General features: G+C 34.7%; 3 protein-coding genes across 3 annotated transcripts; 1 reads left to right on the forward strand and 2 right to left on the reverse strand.

The window, feature by feature from the left end:
• Window positions 1-2,238: 2,238 nt before the first annotated feature.
• Window positions 2,239-12,028, reverse strand: LOC113402420 (mitochondrial protein C2orf69 homolog). Its single transcript, XM_026642661.2, has 10 exons — window positions 11,859-12,028; window positions 9,061-9,211; window positions 8,229-8,356; window positions 7,910-8,014; window positions 7,303-7,411; window positions 5,661-5,698; window positions 3,688-3,843; window positions 3,501-3,607; window positions 2,963-3,075; window positions 2,239-2,604 (listed from the first exon to the last, which is right to left on the reverse strand). Exons 2-10 carry the CDS (start codon window positions 9,184-9,186, stop codon window positions 2,470-2,472), a joined length of 1,017 nt encoding a protein of 338 aa, XP_026498446.2. The 5' UTR covers window positions 9,187-9,211; window positions 11,859-12,028; the 3' UTR covers window positions 2,239-2,469.
• LOC113402419 (TWiK family of potassium channels protein 7) lies at window positions 10,381-11,846 on the reverse strand. The gene has a single exon (XM_026642660.2). It carries the CDS (start codon window positions 11,589-11,591, stop codon window positions 10,518-10,520), a length of 1,074 nt encoding a protein of 357 aa, XP_026498445.1. The 5' UTR covers window positions 11,592-11,846; the 3' UTR covers window positions 10,381-10,517.
• A 454-nt stretch (window positions 12,029-12,482) lies between the features above and the next one.
• On the forward strand, window positions 12,483-20,492 carry LOC113402424 (zinc finger protein Xfin-like). The gene is made up of 6 exons (XM_026642665.2): window positions 12,483-12,735; window positions 13,272-13,681; window positions 14,102-14,197; window positions 14,291-14,764; window positions 14,872-15,081; window positions 15,370-20,492. The coding sequence occupies exons 2-6, from the start codon at window positions 13,407-13,409 to the stop codon at window positions 16,406-16,408; spliced, it is 2,094 nt and encodes a 697-aa protein (XP_026498450.2). The 5' UTR covers window positions 12,483-12,735; window positions 13,272-13,406; the 3' UTR covers window positions 16,409-20,492.
• Window positions 20,493-20,540: the final 48 nt, after the last annotated feature.

The following is a 20,540-nucleotide window of genomic DNA, read 5'->3' on the forward strand; positions in this document are numbered from 1 at the left end:
AAAAAAGGCTGTAATTTATATTGTTTTATAAATGAGGACATTTTATAATGACTAAAAAGCTACTTAACCGATAATCATAAAACTTTAACTAGAAGGTGCATCGCGTTTCTGAATGTATATTATATTATTGTATATTAAATAGAAATAGCCAGCTGATCGACTCGTAACTTCAAAAGTTGCATGATTGCAACTTCTTAAGGGAATGTTTGACTTCGCTCGAACAGATGCTGCAATTTGCAAAGAATTATCGAGTCTAAGCGAGCATTTGCTGCACTGCATTAGAGCATAAACAGCATAGGGTAGAAGAAATAAAACAACAGTAAATTGAAAATAGGATTTAATTTTCGAATATTTTAATAAACATTTGTTTCTTATTTACATACAGGCTAAAAATACTGATACACTGAAATTTTGTACACGATCATCGAAAATTTATGTTGACTTATTTACATAAATATGATGCCGCTACACATCAGTTATTTCATTAAAAAGCACTTTTAAAAATAAAATTTAAGCCGTCTACTGCTGGCCAGCTAATTTGTTTCACCTCAGCCCCGTTACAATTACTTGTACATATATACATTACTACTGTCATCAATGTATCGATTCTTTGCTTCTAATTACTAATCATAATATTTGTTCATGTTTTTAATTCTTTAAAATACCTAAAACATTATAGTCCATCTCGTTAGAAGTTGTACAAAATGTTAATAAAACTACGTCAAGGTAGCCACACTATTCAAAATAAATTACAAAAAGAAAAAAAAAAATTATTAATTGTTTACATTTTTTATCTCTATAATAAATAACAAATATTTTAGTCGGTACAAGTTGCATCAGATTTAAAAATATTATATTTTTTAAAGTTTTGTAGTTTATTTACGTTTTGTACAAGTTAAAATAAAATGGAATGTACATGAATAATTTCAAAAATACTATTTATTAAAAAGTAGTACTTGTTACACTTAATAATCTTTACATAAATATGTATATTTACAAATTTAGTTAGATATTTATTTTCGTGATAAATTGACCTTTATTTAAAAAATATATATGATAATAAATTTATTATTTAAGAATAACTACGTTAACTATTTAGTATCGTAATATATAAATTATTTAGTAAAGACTAAGATCACACAAATACAACCATCAATAGTTTCATTAGCGGAAATTGCATTTTTTTTTCAATTTACGAAACGGCAAATTATAAAAACTTTACTATATTGTATTATTTAAATAAATCAATACGTAGTACATTTTTATCGAAAACTTTAAAATTTTCAACAATCTGTCAGTTTGTAAAATTTCCATACTTTAATGTATTTTTTATTAATTTTAGAGCTTGAAAGTATAGAATCAAAACTGTCTATTCCAACCACAAAGCAAAATAGACAACTCTGACATTGACGTGACATTATTGTTCGAGATCTTGTATAATCTATGATATTCGAATCCAGAATTAGCGAAGAAATTGCGTTTTGAATATCAGCAAAGTTGATATCGGCATTTAATATGTAAAATAAAGTGGATATCTGTAGTTAAGTGGAATTGTGTTGTATTACAAATAAAGTAATATTAACCAAGAATATATAAATCTAAGATTGTTTATCTGTACTCCTACTTTTGATTTTAATAGGGTATACTTAACATCTCACTGGCTACAAATAATTTGTCTTTTTATCTAAACACTATTTTTCAACTGATCAATTTATCTGTTACGAGTTAAAACATAGATTTTCTCTCTCTCTCTGATTGCCTACGAAAACATTGACTAATCATTAAAATACTGTTAATAATTTTCACAACGATTTTTGTCACAATATTTCATTAATTAACCTTTGAAACAGTGAGCATAGCATAAAATGTCACCGACTATAAATTATGATAAAATATACGTAGTTGTAGGTATTGCACACTAAAATAAAGAAAAATAATGCTACAAAAAATGTCGTCTGTAAAGTCAGTACGAATAGACGTTATAATTTTATTGTGTACATGTTACTGCAAAAGCTCGAACTACGGTAAATCTTAAGGTTTACCGATTATGAATGGTAAATGTCCATAAAACTTTGGTATTCAAAACATTTACCATCATTCACTTGGTAAATCTTAGGATTTACATGTTAGGTTAGGTTAGAATGGTTAACGTCCGAAAAAGTCGTCCCTTTATAATAAATACTTACATTTACCAACTCATGTCGGTAAATCTTAGGTTTAACTGGAAAATGTTAAGATTTACCTTAGTTCGAGCTTTTACAGTAACATATATATTTCATTTAATTGTTATTTCTGAATTTGAAAAAGTATAACGTTTGACTTTTCTTTAGTTAAAATGTTACGTAAGACAAACCATTTTAATAAAATACCAAGCACCATTATATAGGTTGCGATTATATATGAACCTATTATTATTTCCACTATACCCACTGTTCCCTGGGCTTAAATATTTATCATGGCCATAGTCACTTAAGGCTCTTCATCTGACGTGTCGGGCAGGTTGATCGGGGAGGTATCCTGAACGTTCTTGAAGTTGGCGAGTACTTCAAAGTGCATGTGTAGTGAGTGAGGCATGCCCGGTTGCTCGTGTAGATACCTGCTGACCTGCAAAACAAACACGTACATTATATATATTATTACATAACAATTTGTGCAAAAGTTGACCAATCCCAAAAGAGAATAAGCGACCGGTGGGTGGTATCCATTGCTAGTAATAAAACATCTACTAAAAAGTACTCAAATATTTTGTGTCTAAATCTCAGTGTCTTTGATTAGTTTTGCAGTAAAATGTAAACCATATTTGGCGTTTGCCAAGTCGTTCTAAAATTACAAATTTCTTTGTACTAAAGTGGTTGAGAAATAAAAGTCTCAACTTTTAATTTTGACGATGGGTAGCTCTCAATTATCGCAATGTGTGACGTCATAACAATTACCAATATACACAAACCAGCGCTGAACTCACCTTAGCACCCAATTTCTTCAACAGAGTGGTGAAGGTTTTCTCTTCACGCCCAATCCAGGGCCGGCTCTCGTCTTGCACCTGGTACGGGCTCACGTGAATGAACACGTTCACATCTGTCAGTAAATGAATACTTGCTTTTGAGTCACCATAAATAAACACTACAATGCAGAATAGTGAATTAGATTATTGATCAAGATTTCTTTGCATAGCTTTATGATAAATATAAAGTTTCTCTTGACCGCAGCCAAATTCAATAATTTTTGCACGAGACAATAGTGCTCAAGCGGATTCGAAAACAGATATTTTTAACTTTGCCGATTCATAAATTCAAATCATTTGTAAAAAATACATGGCAAATAAGGCATATTATTCAGTACAAGATTATATAGATGATACGATTATAAAAAGTGTGGAGCTAATACTTGTTGACCCCCAGGCATGATGTGCTACATACATTAAAGTATAATTGTATTTAACTAACATGACGTTGTTTTTTTAGTGCAGATAGTGTAGATGCTAGAAAAAATGTAAGTCTCACTGAGCCTGGTGAGCGTCTCGAGCAGACTGCGCGACGTGATCCAGGTGTTCTTCCCGCCCGCGTGTCCGCCGTCCAGCCAACACATGCTCTCCACGCGACCCATGAACCTTCACGATATATTCATTTATTCACACAACCAACAGACATATTAATAAGCTGCATCCTCTTTTATAATAAATCCAAGTACCTCATCATATGCGCATCGCCCGGGGTCAAGGTCTTAGTGTAATGAAACTCGTAGATGATTTGGTTGAGAACGACACAACCCTTGCTGAACCCAACTAGTGTGAGACTACTTTCATCCAGGGCCAACTTCTCCCGCCACCACAGCGGATCTGAGTCTCTGAGACATCAAAACAAAACAACTTTAACGTAATGCCAGAAAATGTATTAATCATATATCATCGATTTCAAACCAATTGGTAAAAGCAACGTAAAATTCCAATTATTATTTGGTTTATGGGGTATTATTGGGTTATTTTTCACCGTGACTCTTTACATTACTGTGATAATTTGCACCAATTGTTTTTCAGTAAAGTTCTAGCAATCTGAAACACTGGGGTTACGGCTTTTCTGGTCCCGACGCAAAAAAGTCCCCCCACTTCGCCCATTGGAACATGGGTACGATCATATGATTCGTTCTTCTCTTAGTCTAATAAATCACGTCGGCGGAAATATAGTAAATACAAATGAACAAATATAGTATTTATTATTACAAAATTATATAACATGAAAGACACGTTTTTTTATCCATTATTTTCACAAACTGGTTTGAAAACAATTTCATATAAATGAATAAAGGAATCAGCAAATAATACATTTTTATTTACAATACAAAGTATATTTTGCAACTTAATAAAAATTATGAAAACTAAAATGATTGCGATGATTTTGTCAAATAGTTATTAAAAATGCAAACTAAATGATATAATCATAACAGATAGATATGCTACATTCAATATTCCCCTGCTATATTTAGAAGCATTACACTTTCTTATTGATTATAAAAAATCTACCACCGGTTCGGAAAGAAACACCTCAGACCCGAGAAGAACCCACGAAATAAAACAAGCGGGATTTTTTATTGGTTTTGATCAGATATATATATTTTTAGAATAATAAATTTCGAATTTATTAAAAATTGGGAAAAGCCCGTTTCATTCCCAAAGCTTGCGACAACTTTACTGATGATATTTATAAAGTAATGTATGTGCTATGTATACTCTTATAGCACAACAAACTTTAGCACACAAACGTTCTCTGACCTTTTTTTAGCTTAATAAAGGCAGTAAACAATTTAAGATATATTGAAGTAAATGTAAGGCAAATAAGCATTAATACGTTTTACTCACACACACAACTAAACTTGAAAAGCAATATCTAATATATAACATACATTGAGCAGTAACATGAACGCAAATATATAATAATACTAAATATTAATATGTATATGAATATAACTACAGTCCATTTCAATGGAAGGAGGAAAAATGATCCAGGGTCCAGGTGTAAAGCAATTATTCAGTATTTTTTATTGAAATTGTTTATTTACCTTTTCCCCTCCACCAATTGGAATGGGCTATACATATATTGACAAAATTATGAACATCAGTCACTCTGGAGGTGGGGCTTAGTGTAAACTCGCTTGATATATATATATATAACTTCAATTTTAATTATTGTACTTTGAAAGGTTAGTGAAGCAGTGTTTCCACGGACACAAGACATCAAAACTTAGATTTCATGGTTAGCAGCGCATTGAGAAAATTTATGTTCAGAAATACACTAACTATAACTTTGTCGATTTACTGATTTGGAAGGATTCTCGATATTTTGAGACCCGCGGGCCGTAATCAAGCTCGCGAGTACTATAATTATACAATTTTTCCCACAAAAGGAGCTTAAACAGCCCCAGTATCGATACGAGATATTACGCTTTATTCAAAACTATAGTATATTGCTACGACGTATTTTTTACTACGCAATTTCGGTCTTTAGTGGCGAAGAAATTCTAGAACTAACGCTGTTTGAAAACACAATTCTATACTAAGAATACGCTGCCAACTGACTGAAGCTGACTCATTTGATCGCGCGCAGGCGTGCCTACAGTCGGCCCGCCCCAGAGCGCTGGCCGTGCGTGTTGGAACTAGACCTACTCACTCGCTCGCTGCGGGCCCGCGCGGTGCTCGCCGCACTCTCTGCACACACCACACGCTACTGGATTACACCTACTCACTCACTCTACACTCTCCGGTATGATGGCGGCATCGAGGTTCGGTACGATAGCGGACATGGCTAGCGAGATGGACCGTTTGTGGCAAGACCAAAATGTGTTAGAAAGACATTAGATGACCCGTGGGTCTGTTCACTTCGCTATTATGACTATAAAACATATCGTTAACATTAGAACAAAAGGCATATGTAAAATGTTACAAAAGTAATAAACAACTTACGAAAAATATATATATGACATCAAACTATGACCTAGCTAGACTTTAATAGAACATAAAGAAATAATCCGATATTTTGCTCTGGTTACATATTACCTTTTGCACTTACAGTATCTTTTTCGTATTCGTGGTCGTCTATGATTCACATATGTTTATCATAGACAATTACCCTTTGCTCCGCCATGTAACCCAATACCACCAACATATCGAACAATGTAAAATCAGTCTTAGATGGTATGGTGCCGACTTAGCATTGTTTGCGAAAGCGCAAAACAGTGAACTTCAGTATTACGTATGTTTATGCTAATTGAATTATAATCTAATAGAATGCAGATCATTGATTATGTGAGTATCACAGATAATATCTCTTCTGTGCCCAGAATTTACCAAAAGCGACTGTCAAGGCGGTAAAAATAAATCCCTTCTCAAATATCATTACGAAATCCCAACCATATAAATGGGACCTGACATACGGGCGGAGCCTAATAAACACGAGATAAGAAAAATAAATAAATTACTAAAAATAAAAATCGCTTAGTTAAACTTGGAATCGAACCTTAAAAAATGAAGTGAGCAAAGATCCTCTAAGCAATGCACGTTTCAGTATCCCTTTACTCTTTTATAAGTTCCTTAAAATATATAGTATATTTCCTACCACATCACCACTATGCAACATACTGACCTAAAATTAGTTTATATTTCGGTCACCAGATGTCACTAATCCATATGTCAGATCCATATACAGATTATATACAATACAAAAAACTAACAGCATTGGTGTCAAAATAATTATCACCCAAATAAATAAAAACACAGAAAAAAATATTATTCATATATATTTATCAAAGATGAATATATATTTTGCTATAATTGAAAACAAATATCTAATAACCATGCCTAATAACCAAACATATATTACACAGTTTTCGCCGTTTAGGACATCGGCTACTTTAGTGATTGAAATACAATAGAATATAATTGAAATACTGTAGGATAGTGATGATACACCTGGACAAAAATAATAATATATATATTAAAACTTAATAAAGTAAACCTTGTTTGGGCGCGATGAAAATAAAATTAATATATTTAGAATTTTAGTATATTACAATTGTGTGTGTACTGTTTGTACAGTAATATAGACTTGTAAATAATATATGAACAAAATCATGACATTGTGGTAACACTTTCCTTTGCATATCCTGGGTGGGAAGTACCATTTAAAGTATTTGTCCTGATATCTCATTTGGGAGTAGGTAGGTAGGCATCATATTATATAAATGATTATTATCGATAATTATTTTGACAACCACAATTTAAAAAAAATCGCAAATTCAAATGGCAACACTCACATGTAACTCCTCGATGTCAATTTCTTCGGGGATTACCACTGATGTCACCGCTTCTAATAGTTCCGGTGTCGGAAAAGATTTTAACCTGCCTGTTACACCTTGGAGTAATCTGCAAAAAAAGATAATTATTTTTTAAAAGACAGGGAAATTTACTGTCTATACGGATAATACATCTAGCACTTGGCGGTATTACTGTCACCAAAATTCTTAAGGAGGAATTGGATGAAAATCTGCCATATCTCGAAATATAATAGCATGGTGGAAAAAGCATAAGGAGTTAAATTATTTAGAACACTTAATTATAGTGGATTGGTTTCTATCGTACGATTCGTTGAAAATCTTAAGTGTTCAATTTATTGCGTTAAAAACGAAATCCTTCAATTGACATTTACTACATTTGGTTTGAGATGTCTAAATTTTTTAAAACACATAATCCGCCCTCCTCTCCAGATTTCAGGTATCTTTCAAAAGGTTTTCTCAACGGCAAGAAAGTGTAGCTCCTATCTATTTCGCTACAATAACAACACTTACATTCAGGATATATCATGACAACATTTCCTAAGAATAAGAAAAGAATAAGTTTACTATATTGAATGCATAGGTATACCTCTCCAAATGGTGTAGAGCGTTATGTGTCGGCGTGTGGTCGGGGACTCCTGCGTTGTTGCTGGGCACGAAGTTGTCATAGCAACTAAAACTCTTGTACTCTATCCTGCAACACGACATTTAAATAGGAAAAAATCTACGAAAAGAATTCCCAAAGGAATTTTGTCCTCGTGCGGTTATTGGTTATAATCGTGAGTTTCATTGGACAATATTTTCGTAGGATTATCTTACATACCGGATACATCACTTTTATAGCCGTGGAAATGGACCAATGAGGTGCAAGAATACGTACAACGCCCTTATAATCACGCTTCACATACCTGGCTGGTCTCACAACCAATATGTGTTTGGTGGGATAGTTGTTAGCAAGTAGACGCGCTATATTTTCCAGGTTCCATTTTAAGTAGTTTCTGTTGTCGCGATGCGCTTGCATCACTTCTGGATAATCCTGTTTTAGAACATGTAATACAAATTAAAGTCATTTTTTTTACTAAACAAACTAATCCTTTTTATGTCCATTGACAAGGGTTTTATCAAGCCAGCCTGAATAACAACATAACGATCTTTTATTGTATCATTAAAAATATTTTACATTGCTATTGTGGTTTGCAAAGCGAGTGAGCCAGTATTTTTTATAGACACAAGAGGCTACACCTAATCCGGAAATGCCCAACCATTTAATCAATTCTTTCCATTCCAATGGGTGACAGCGGTTTCTCAATATATGGGTTGGCTTATATTGTTAAGTTTATTTCTTAGTCTACTAATTTTCCAGTACAAGTACCTCTCTCGACTTCAAGTTGCATGCGACTCCCAACGAAGATTTTCTTTTTTATTAAATAGATAGACGGGCAAATGGGCCACCTGATGATCAGGGTCATATAAATTTTCGACTATTTAGCACACTGTCACAAACAAAGAATGTTTATCTTGGCTGCAAGTACACTGGCTCACACACCCGGCAAAAAAAGTTGCTGTTTGGCGGTAAAATATGAGATGTGTGGATGGTACCTATACTACGCTACCCTACACTACTCATCGCATTTTGGTTTGCACAAAACCTGACCATCAAATAAAATATCTAAAATATTGGTACCTTCTTACCAGGAATAATAAATTCATATACTAAACACAAATAAAAATTAAAGTAACCTGCACATCTCCTCCAAAGAACACAAGCGTTTGCGGTTCGAGCGGCGGTCTCGTGGCTGGAATGAAGAGGATGTCGTTAGCGCGACCCTCGTGGCCGGTCACGCGCCGCAGACGAAGCGGCAGCATCGCCGCGCTCACTCTCGATACATACCTTCATAAGTGAGAATTATAATTAAGATGAGCCCATTGTAACGGCATGAAAATGCCCATCTTTAGGCACTACTCCTCTTTCAATTAAGAAAGTATGAAATATTTCCTAATTGATTTGCAGTATCGCCGATTCTGATATGATCCCTTGGAGAGCGTACAATTAACCAATGATCGCAGGATCAAGCCCAAGCGAGTACCACTGAATCGCCATGTGATTGAGTACACGGAATTGTGCTGATGATTCATCTCCTGTTCGGCGGTAATGGAATACATCGCGAGGAAGCCTGTATGTGTCTACTTGCCATTGATTAGCCATGTGTGTGTCGCATTGGAATTGTGTCACACTACTCCAATGCAAACCGCATTGGAGTAGTGTGTTAGAATTAGCTCCTAACATTCTCCCCAAAGTCTTAGCCCGATTCTGTATACTATGTACATACACATATATATTGAGGTTTAATGAATAAATGTTATAAATATATTTTCTAAAACTTGAATGTATAATTCTATACTCAAAAATAAGGTTTACTTAAAAGGTAAAGTATATTTTTATTACATTACATTACATTAACAGCCTGTAAATTTCCCACTGCTGGGCTAAGGCCTCCTATCCCTTTGAGGAGAAGGTTTGGAGCCTATTCCACCACGCTGCCCCACTGCGGGTTGGTGGAATACAAATGTGGCGGAATTTCGTTGAAATTAGACACATGCAGGTTTCCTCACGATGTTTTCCTTAACCGCCGAGCACGAGATGAATTATAAACACAAATTAAGCACATGAAAATTCTGTGACAAGCCCGAAATCATCGGTTAAGATGCACGCGATCTAATATTTTTATTATTTATTATTAAAATAATGGTTGTACTTTCATGCTCATATTATATATTATTAAAAACAAAACAAATAATGTTTCATGATAAACACATTGCTGATTGTTTATTGCTCATATTCAAATTCAAACTATGAAATTTTTGTCTTCAATAAATTCTTTATGAACCATATATATGTTAATAATATAAGTAATATTTACTTTAATATAAAATGGGTAAATATATTAAAAGTTGTCTGAGACAGTAAAAAGAATGTTTATTTTCAAAAATTAAATAAGACACAAAATAGACTTTCAATTAAAAAAATACTGATAAAAAATATATTTGTAATGGTCACAACCGAAAATATTACTTTTTAAAACTACTGCTTAACAAATCATTTAACAAACTACAAAATAGGTGTTCAATATTTCATATTAAACAAATCCAAGAAACTTTAATAAAGAACATTTGAAAGAATTGCATATCTATGTTCATCATTTTATATTTCTTGTCTGTCTCTGGTGATAATACTTAGTATCATTCATGCAAACAGTTATTTTAAGTGTAATATCGTCTAAACAGTTCTTCAAATCTTCTCTTAGCTCGCGCACTTTAACCCTAACATCTTCGCACATTAGATTATAACACATAGCCACTAAACCCATACCGAGCAAAACATATATAAAGTTTATGACGAGCTTCAAGTGAGAACCTTCAGCGGAATCTGCTATATTTGCTCCAGGAACAAAGTCACCAAAACCGATCTTACATAAACTAATCACACAGAAATATGTAGAGTCTAGGTAGTTCCATTTCTCCCAAGCACCAAACATAATTGTACCAGTCAATATGTAAAAAGAAATCACCCAGAGGCAAGCGGTGGACGGGACAGTTATCTTTTTCTTAATGGGTTGTATTTCTCCATCTTCAAGCAACGGATCCTCTCTCCGACTACATTCATGAGCCGTAATATATAACCATTTGAAAGTCTTGGCCAGTACTTTACCCATGTTACAGAAATAAAGTACATAAATCGGAATTCCGAAACAAGCATATGCAATTGTTACAATCTTCCCCCAGACAGTTTTGGGTACAACATTGCCATACCCAATCATTGTGAACACTGACAATGAGTACATTAGTGCTGCTGGGAATGACCATATGTCTTCTGAGGATCGCCCATTATATCCCAAATGTATCGCTGATGTAACATTGTTTTGAAAGTCTTTCAAAACTTTGTTACTGTTAGACATCCAAGCTGTGTAGTTTAAGACATTGTATTTGTTTGTGATGTTCCACAGCTGTTCAACACAATTTTGCCTCCACTGAATCACATTTTCCAGCTGTTCATCTGGACTGTCTTTCTCAATGTGCATGAAACTTGCAGCACCTAATATCGCATAGCACACGACAAGGGCGCCAACACCCACTTGAGTAAACATAAATGCTATAAATTTTCTAAGACAATCTTTGATTTTTTCTCGCGGATCACTCTCAACTGTCGAGGAAGAGTCCTTGCTCCTGAAGGAGCCATGGATACTAGAGTGCAGGTTATGCTGCCGCTCCATTTATCATAAATAAATTAATAACCGCGGTTTTACGTGATTTTCATATAAATGTCGAACGCGATTCACACGGTTTATTTCTGGAATACGTTGGCGCGGTGCCAGGTCGTTTTGATTACAAAACATTTAAACTAGTTTTGCCCTTTCAACTCCCTACCATGAAATGCTTGACCAAAAAATATTTTGGGCAAAATTTATTACAAAATTTTATAACATGTTATGAATTTGTTTCAGTAAAGATAACAAAATATTATTCAACGTTTTACTTACCGTACGATATTAAAGCTTAGAAAAATTATCACTGCTGAAAATTACAATATTTAATGGATTTTACATGATTTACTATGGCAATTTACTGACAATTTTGTATTAATATTGATTATAATTTGTTAAATACAATCCAGGTTAAAAGACGCAAAAATCTTGTTTATCCTTCAAAATGTCATATTGACAGATAAAGTTATAAACAAAAAGCCGACTAATGTACAGAGCCTAACAAAAAAATAGATATTTTTTTAATGATTTTTTTTAGTTTATTACTTAAACAAAAATACTTATTTAATGAACGGTGTAACTAAATCAATCTATATAGGAAACTCAGGTGAGTACCTGGCTTACACGACAGTTACTACAGGCAATGCGATAAAACAATATTAATTATCTAAATTGTTAATCACGTGTTGTATAAATCAATTAATTATTATGTATTCCTCAAGCTCAATACGTTGGTCTATTAGTCTAAACTAACAATTAAATCTATGTCAAACTGTAAAATGCATTATAAGATACATTTAAAATAATCTTTATTGAATATTATAATATTTTTCCAATAAATATTGCTATTATATTCATTTTCAAATACACGACATTAAAAATTAACTGTAATTTAAAAAAGGAGTGCCATTATGTCTTCAAAGTTTATAGAACAACTATGTGAACCAGCGTTATCCAATTTGAATATCGATTTTTTTTCTACAACTATAGATGCTCCACAGATGTCAAAAATCAAAATTCACACGTTTTCTTGGCGTTGTTTGTCGTCCGGCGTTACATTTTTTATCGTTTAAGTTTTATTTCGGCTGTTGTTATGTAAAATGTAAAGTGGGACTCCTGTCCGATGCAAATTTATAAGTTTTTACCCGATTTTGTAAGTATTCATTCATATATTATAACTTAATGCGATACTTAAGCCGCACATCGGCCTACAAATTTACTGATGACTTTATGTTTTAAGGAATTTCAGTGTAATTTAGTGAAATGTATTCTAAAATTACGTGTACAATTTCAGATTGGTGCATTAATTATAATTTTATACGTAAATTCATGTTAGTAGTTTTTTTGGAATAATTCTGTTTTAGTCAAGGTCGCGGGTGACGGAAATATGCACAGATCTCTACTTGTACATGTATTTTTGATGAATTATGATTTGAATTGAAATTAATATATTTCTACTATCGGTTTTTAGCTTATTCTAATCGTATCTTTAAAATATTTCGAGAAAAACATGACTGATAATCCTTTGACCTCAGAACTTATGATAACATTGTTTACACGCCAAGATTTCCTTACACCGAAATTTAAAATTTACATTATCTTACAAGTTAGACTGAAACTTCTTACGTATTTAAAGTAAACACAAGTGTATTTAAATATGTAATTACTATTTTTTGGATGTTATTTAAGGTCGAAATCAACATCCAAAACATGTAGGTGCAAAAAGATGCCTAAAGGAAATATTACACATAGCAACCATGGAACCCCTCGTTTGACAGACATAGATGCTTAATAAATGGATAGCACTCAGCAAAAAGATCTAAAATGGCTTCACTCACCCAAATGGACCCGGAGAGCTCAAGCTCAGCTTTATACCGGAGCCCTAAACCCACTACAATTGATTTAGTCGGTGGTATATACTGCCACATATGTCATATTACATATGCTAACAAAAAAGAGTATGATTCACATTACATTAAACATGAAACTGGAAGTAAAGATATAGTGTACACATGTGTGGTATGCCATAAGGAGATAGCTGGCTATCCGAGTTTCCGCGGCCACTGTTATACAAGCCATGTCATAAAAGATAGATTCAAGTGAGTTTCATTTAATTATTAATGTGTTATAATATCTTTCCCATAAAATTTTCTGTTAACTGCCTAATGTTTTGAAAATTTAATGTTTTAAATATAATCAAGTACAGTTTTACAACCTTTATAATTTATTTTTTTATATATATATAGGCAGACGAGCAATTTGACCATGTGGTAAGTGGTCATCAGCACGCATAGGCAATGGTGGTGTAAGAAATATTAATATTTCTCATTCCTTACATAGCCAATGTGCAACCAACCTAAGATGTTATGTCCCTTGACAACAATACTGAATACTGTTGTTTGGCAGTAGAAAATCTGATGAGTCGGTGGTACCTACCTAGACGGGCTTGCACATCATGCTTACCACCAAGTTATAATGGTGATGTCTTTTGAAATTGTAACTGTAACTTTATTTTTCAGGTGTGAACATTGTTCAAAATTATTTTCTAAATCTTTATCCCTCAAGGAACATATCAAAGTAATGCACAGATTCAAATGCTCATCATGTAATAAAGAGTAAGTATTAATTTCAAGTTTTAATTAAAGCTTACTCCTTCCTTGAAAAAATTCCTTGAGAAAACTATGTGATACATTTTTAACTTATTTCAGATTTACAACTAAAAAAGAGCTTCAATTGCATCAAATAATTCACAACAATACAGATATGCCACCTTTCAAATGCCAAGCTTGCGACAATCAAATTGATTCACTCGAAGGCTGTAAAGAACATATAGATTTGCACTCTGCTTCTATATACTTTTGTCCAGTTTGTAATGAGAATATATCAAGTCGAGAGAATGCTAAGGAGCATATGAAAAAACATTTTGGTGAAGACAATGAGGATCAATCAATAATACATAAAAATTTTGATAAAGAAGAAAGTTACATAGAACAGTTGGGCGGAATTTCATGTAAATACTGTCCCCTCATTTACAAGGATAGAGTTGAGTTTGACGCTCATTTCTCTTGCGAACACGGCAACGAAGACATAGTCTACACATGTAATGTCTGTGGGAAACATTTTGAAAAGTACTCAGTGTTCAGTGATCATTCGTATAACCATTTCATGAAGGATAGATTCTGGTGAGTGTATGTACAAAGAAGCAATTAAATGCAACCTCTTTTTAAACATGATCCAACCATTTGGATTTCAAAACAATCAATTGAATTCTTCTCTTTGTCATTTACAGCTGTGACATTTGCCATAAAACATTCAACCGCCTGTCCCTGCTGGTGACACACATGTCTGCCTGCCAAGCTAATATGGACGCAAATGGGAAGCCATTTGTGTGTTTCCAGTGCGGACACCGCTACGCCACCGAGATGCGGCTCCGCGAACATCTCCGAGACGCGCACGCTATCCATTGCATTATGTGTCCTGAGGAAGGCTGTCAGAAAATGTAAGATGATATTTTAATCAATGTTGTGGTTTAAACACTAATAACTTTTGTGCAAATGTCCAATCTTATGATAAGTAGTCACCGCAATACATAGACATTGGGCCTGTAAAATTACTTATTAATTTGTCATACACTGTCTTCATATTTTTTTTTCAGTTTAAATTTATATCATTGCATGTTATTTCATAATATGTTCCAAAAAAAAATGAGAAGTGTCCTGGGACACTCCGTTCGAAAGATGCTTTCGCTAACTGGCATAAGTGTAATTAAATATATTTCTTTTTATAGATTTTCCACACCAAAAGATTTGATCACCCATCAACGTGAACACCGTACACAGCAGAACTGGTGTCGGCAGTGCGGTCTACTGTTCCCCACTCTGAAATCATGCGAACGTCACTTGGATGTTCACAAGAAAAAGCTCTATATCTGTCCGGTCTGCAATCGAAATTACAGCGAGAAATACCTTATCCTGAAACATGTCCCCCAACACTTTGAAACAGTTTTGCACCTCTGCAAAGTATGCGGAAAGGTCTATAACGCCAAGAATCGCCTCATCGAACATATAAAAACTCATTCTGAAACCAAAAGCCATAAGTGCACATATTGCGGAAAGGGTTTCGTGAAAATTGGTCAGTTGCAGCAGCATCTGAACGTCCACACCGGATCCAAGCCTTACAAGTGTCCAATATGTTCGAAAACATTCGCCAGCTATCCGAACTGGCACAAACATTTGCGCAGAATGCACAAAGTCGACGGTAAAAAGTACAAAAAGTGTACAGAAAACGTCCCGAATATAATCGACGACTCGGAATCGGACAGCACGGAGACCCTGGACGAGGAGGAGTCGCCCACAGAAATCGACATAAACGAAATCAATATGAGTCAATCGATCATAGAAGTCGCCCCGCAACTGGACGGCAACTTGACGAACGCTCGCCTGCACGTCGACATCTCCGAAACGTACTCGTTCCAGGAACCGGACGACAGCACCATGGAGTCGGACGACATCGATCGGATCATCATCGAGAAAGAACTGGAAATCTTCGAGGACACGGCGAATCTGAAAAACATCGTGGAGTTCATTAACGTGCTGCCGGCCGACATCGGCACCCCAGCGCCGGCGGCCCCGGCGGCCCCGGTGGCGCCGGTCGTGCCGGCCGAGTACGGGCCGGAGTTCGCGGAGCCGGACGAGCACATGCTGCACATCGACCCGCTGCTGACCATCAAGCACGCGGGGCCGGGCTGGGAGCCGCTGCTCACGCGCGTGTTCCCCGACGTGCTGGAGTCCAGCCGACTCTCGATGATGAACGCCGATATATTTTGAAGTGTCAACGCGACGAACATATTTTTGTATCTACACCTCCGGCCGGCCGGTCCCGGGCCGGGAGCGCCGGCCGGCCCCGCAGCTACCTCAGACGGAAACGATGATGTACCTCAATTATACAATAGGCTCTATTTTAATGTTGATATGATATACATTTTTAACATATATCCCACCAAACATTAGACGGTTAATGTTATCATAATTCATAGTAACGCTACCTCATTTAGTTAAGTTTTTCTCTTATATTCGCTTACACTGTAATGTTCGAAATATGTATATGTCGTCTCATAGAGTTTGTGTTGTATGTTGTGTATGAAATTTACTTGCATGAGAGGTTAGAGTGACTGCCTTATGCACTTTCCCTTCGTTGCAGACGTATTTTAAATTTGCGCCGACTGTCGACCGAGTTCGAGGGTTAAATTAGCGAACTTTAAAATTGTATCTAATTTGATAAATTGAAAACCCTGATTCCTACGATAAACATACGCCTGTATGTTGCTGAATTCAGGTCACAAAAACTGTAGACAACTTACATGCCCTTGTTCCAGTCTACCGAACATCATTTAGACTTCTGTATTAGTGAAACATTCTCAAACAGCGATGTTTATCGTAGTCGACATCGAAAACGATCGTTTCGAATGATTTCCAAAGGTTTAGGCTTAAGATGTTTTGGTAAAATCGGCTTTTTGTAAATATTTTGGTACATTTTTGCGGCACGTTGTAATTTGCATTTTCTAATGCTTGATCCTGAAGCCACCGCCCACTTCACCGACATTGAATCGGCTCTCCTAGTTCGGCAGGAAACAGATATTAATCACAAGAGACCTAGGAGAGGATGTCGGGGGGAGGGGGAGGTCTAAGAGTAAACGAGACAGCGGTGGCATTTTCATGCATTTCAATTTCGATTCCCTTTTTTATTATTTTATTCAAAGTTGCGAACGCAAAGCGTCGTGACTTTAGTGTAAGTGAATCGATAGTGCTGTGATATTTTTATGTATATTTAGATATAAGTCTAGAGAGTGTAACGTAACAGCAAGTACAAAGATACATTATTTATGATAGACAAACAGCGTCCGCTACGCGTCCTCGTTCTGGTATGTTACGAACAGATCGCAAGGAGCTTGGTAATCGCGAGATCGGTACTATTCTGCTCTTATAATGTATTCATCTCGAGTTTCTCAATCTTCGTGTATTGCAAATTATTGTGTCAACGAACTCTACGTTATACCTAAAGTATTGAATAAGGACGCTATCATATAACCTACCCATATGGACAGAATACTAACAAGTATCCGAAAATTGTGTAACCACATTGAGTCGCGCTTGCCGACTCACGGTTTTGATATAACCCTTAAATCTCTGTGAGGGATTCCAAAGTGTAGCATAATACGATAGCCGTACGTCCATATGCGGTCAAAGTTCGTGCACGTTCTCACGTTAAAACGAGAGGAGAGAAATCAAAAGGGTCGCAGGTTACTGCATGACAAAATGTAGGTTTAAAAACAAAAAAAGAAATGAAAAATGTATGCTAAGAAATGAACTCCGAAATATATTTTCGAGAGAGTAAACTATTTACAATTTCGCGGCGAAGGGGTCTTAGTGATAAAAGTATCCAAAGACTGTAATGTATTTATAAGTTCAATGAACTTAATAATGTAATGGAGGTAAATCCGGGAAAAAAAGTCAGATGTGAATTAAAAAATTATGAAATAGCTGTTTAGCTTTTGATTAAAATTTGGGCTTCGACGGAAATAGACACGCGGAACGGCCGTACCGGAAGCGGTGCTGGGCGACGAATATCAATCAATCCGGTTTAAACGCCGATTAGAAATGACAACGCAAGAGCAAGTCGAGTGACATGCTTGAGAAATTACAAAATTATTGCATTAAAATTGATGGGGAAGTTACTTCACTAAATCCGTTCGAAAAGGAACTTTTAAAGCTGTTGATAGCGAATTGATCTGCCGTGGCAGCATCTATGAGTACTTCCCCTGTCGAAATTTCATTCATTCTCGTTTGGTGTAACTGCGCTGTAGTTTTAGTTTTAATATGTGTTTCGTCAATGTATACCCACTCTCGAGTAAATGAATTACCGTATAATTTCGTGTAAATAAAATTGTGCAGTGGGAAAGTGTGGATGATTAATGTTCCAAATTTACAGACTACAGCGCAGGGTAGCTGTCAATAAACGTTAGCTTTGCTGCAAAATACACTGCGACCATCTACACGGTATAAATTAGACGTTTTGTGAAGATTACCTATCCGTGTGATCGATATCTATGGTTCTCTGAAATGTTCGGCGTCGCAGTGCATTTTGTTCCGTTACGACAGTACATAGCGTATAAATATTTGGTGGTGTTACATAGTCTTATATAAACCTCATCGTTCAATGTCATAGTACTTATGCAAAACTTCTATATTCATAATAAAATGATAACAGTTTCTATGTGTATTTCGTCGCAAAGGTAGCAATAATGTATAGATTTTCACGCATCTTTGAGATAAAGAGTATTTATGGTAAGGAATAGAGTCTTAAAAGACGCTATTGGTTGTACCTGATAAGAATTACCTTCTATTCAGACATCTATTTGAAACTGTTCGAGTACATTTTATGTATTAAAATAGATTAATTTAAATTTAAGAATCGTATATGAATGAATTTTCATTACTATTTACTATTTTTACAAACAAGATATTTTACTAATTTTACTAAATATTATTTTTGATAAGAGAAAATTTTCATAATTGTAGCCTTTGCGATCTTATTGTCCCTAGCTTTAGGTTATTAGGTTATAATCGAGCACAGGGTATTGTGGTTCTATTTTACGGATGCGTTATATTGATAACTCGATAAGTAAGCGAAACAGCCTCCGATAGTGATGGTTACACAATACTACCTCAATACCCGATATGTGTACAAAATAGATTCCATCTAAATCTGTCTTAAAATGTAAGCTTTGGGACCGGGTTTACAATTAATCGCTTCGCGAGTCAATCTCGCTCGATATCGATAAATAAAATATCGGATTAATTTATATGAATGTGAAGTTGAACCTAAGCCCGGTCCTGTTACGCGTAGTGAGCAAAATTGCGTTTCAATTATTCTTTTAGTGCTTCTAAAGTATTGCATAATAGATCATCGATAGAATTTATTTTTCTCTCGTGTCGAATCTAATTTGTCGATGTATTTTGATATATGGAAATGTTTAAGTAAGATTTTCTTGTCGCGTAAGATATGGAAACGGTACAACAGTCAGCCTTCTTACAGCAATATATTAATAATAGACAGGTGGCAAGGGTTCCTATAACATTTACACAGCATTTAGCAGTATTCGTCGTGAAATAATTTAAAAAGTACGTATGTTATGCGACAAGATTACAATTGTAAATAGAAATTGCTGTTCTCTATGTATTCAATTCCTAAATGGATTTTTTTATAAGATAGCTCGTATTGCTTGTAAGACGATACACTGTAAAGCTTGATCAAAGTTAACTTTTTTTTTTGCTTAGAATATAATGTAACGCGCCGGTACAGCATAATTACAAACTACATTTATATTGTATGATTTTCTTGGATTTTAATCCTATGTTACTTACATCCCATTGTTTACATTATTGCATAATTTTTAAAGGTTAAAAGATCGATTTTTATTATAACGCATAATATATTTTTAATTTTTTTTTTATTCGCCATTGGATATATCCAGTAATTTGCCTTTATATGCATTTTGTGTTTTGTATTTTTTTATATTACTATTTAATAGATTCGTTTTTGTTTCCGCTGTAACGCCATCTAGGGGTTGTTTGTGTGATCCGGCTTTACAGTAATGTTATAATGTACCGAACTACCTCTGCATATACATGCCTCCATAAATACAGTAATTATAGTTTTTGTTATTAATATTTTTGTACGTTATATAAAACAGATATACATAATTATAGGGTAAATAGGTTTTACGTGATTAATGTGCTATTTCAAAAGTAACTATAAAATATTGTAAGCATGTTTTCAGTTAAGTAGATGGGACACTCCAATCTGAATTGTATTGAACCATATTTGACATAATAAACAATCTGACTAGTATGATCATTTTATTTATTTGTGAAGTTCGCTTTTTCGTCGAGTCTCCAA

Source organism: Vanessa tameamea, chromosome 12, assembly GCF_037043105.1.
Source record: "Vanessa tameamea isolate UH-Manoa-2023 chromosome 12, ilVanTame1 primary haplotype, whole genome shotgun sequence".
Taxonomy (NCBI): Eukaryota; Metazoa; Arthropoda; class Insecta; order Lepidoptera; family Nymphalidae; genus Vanessa; species Vanessa tameamea.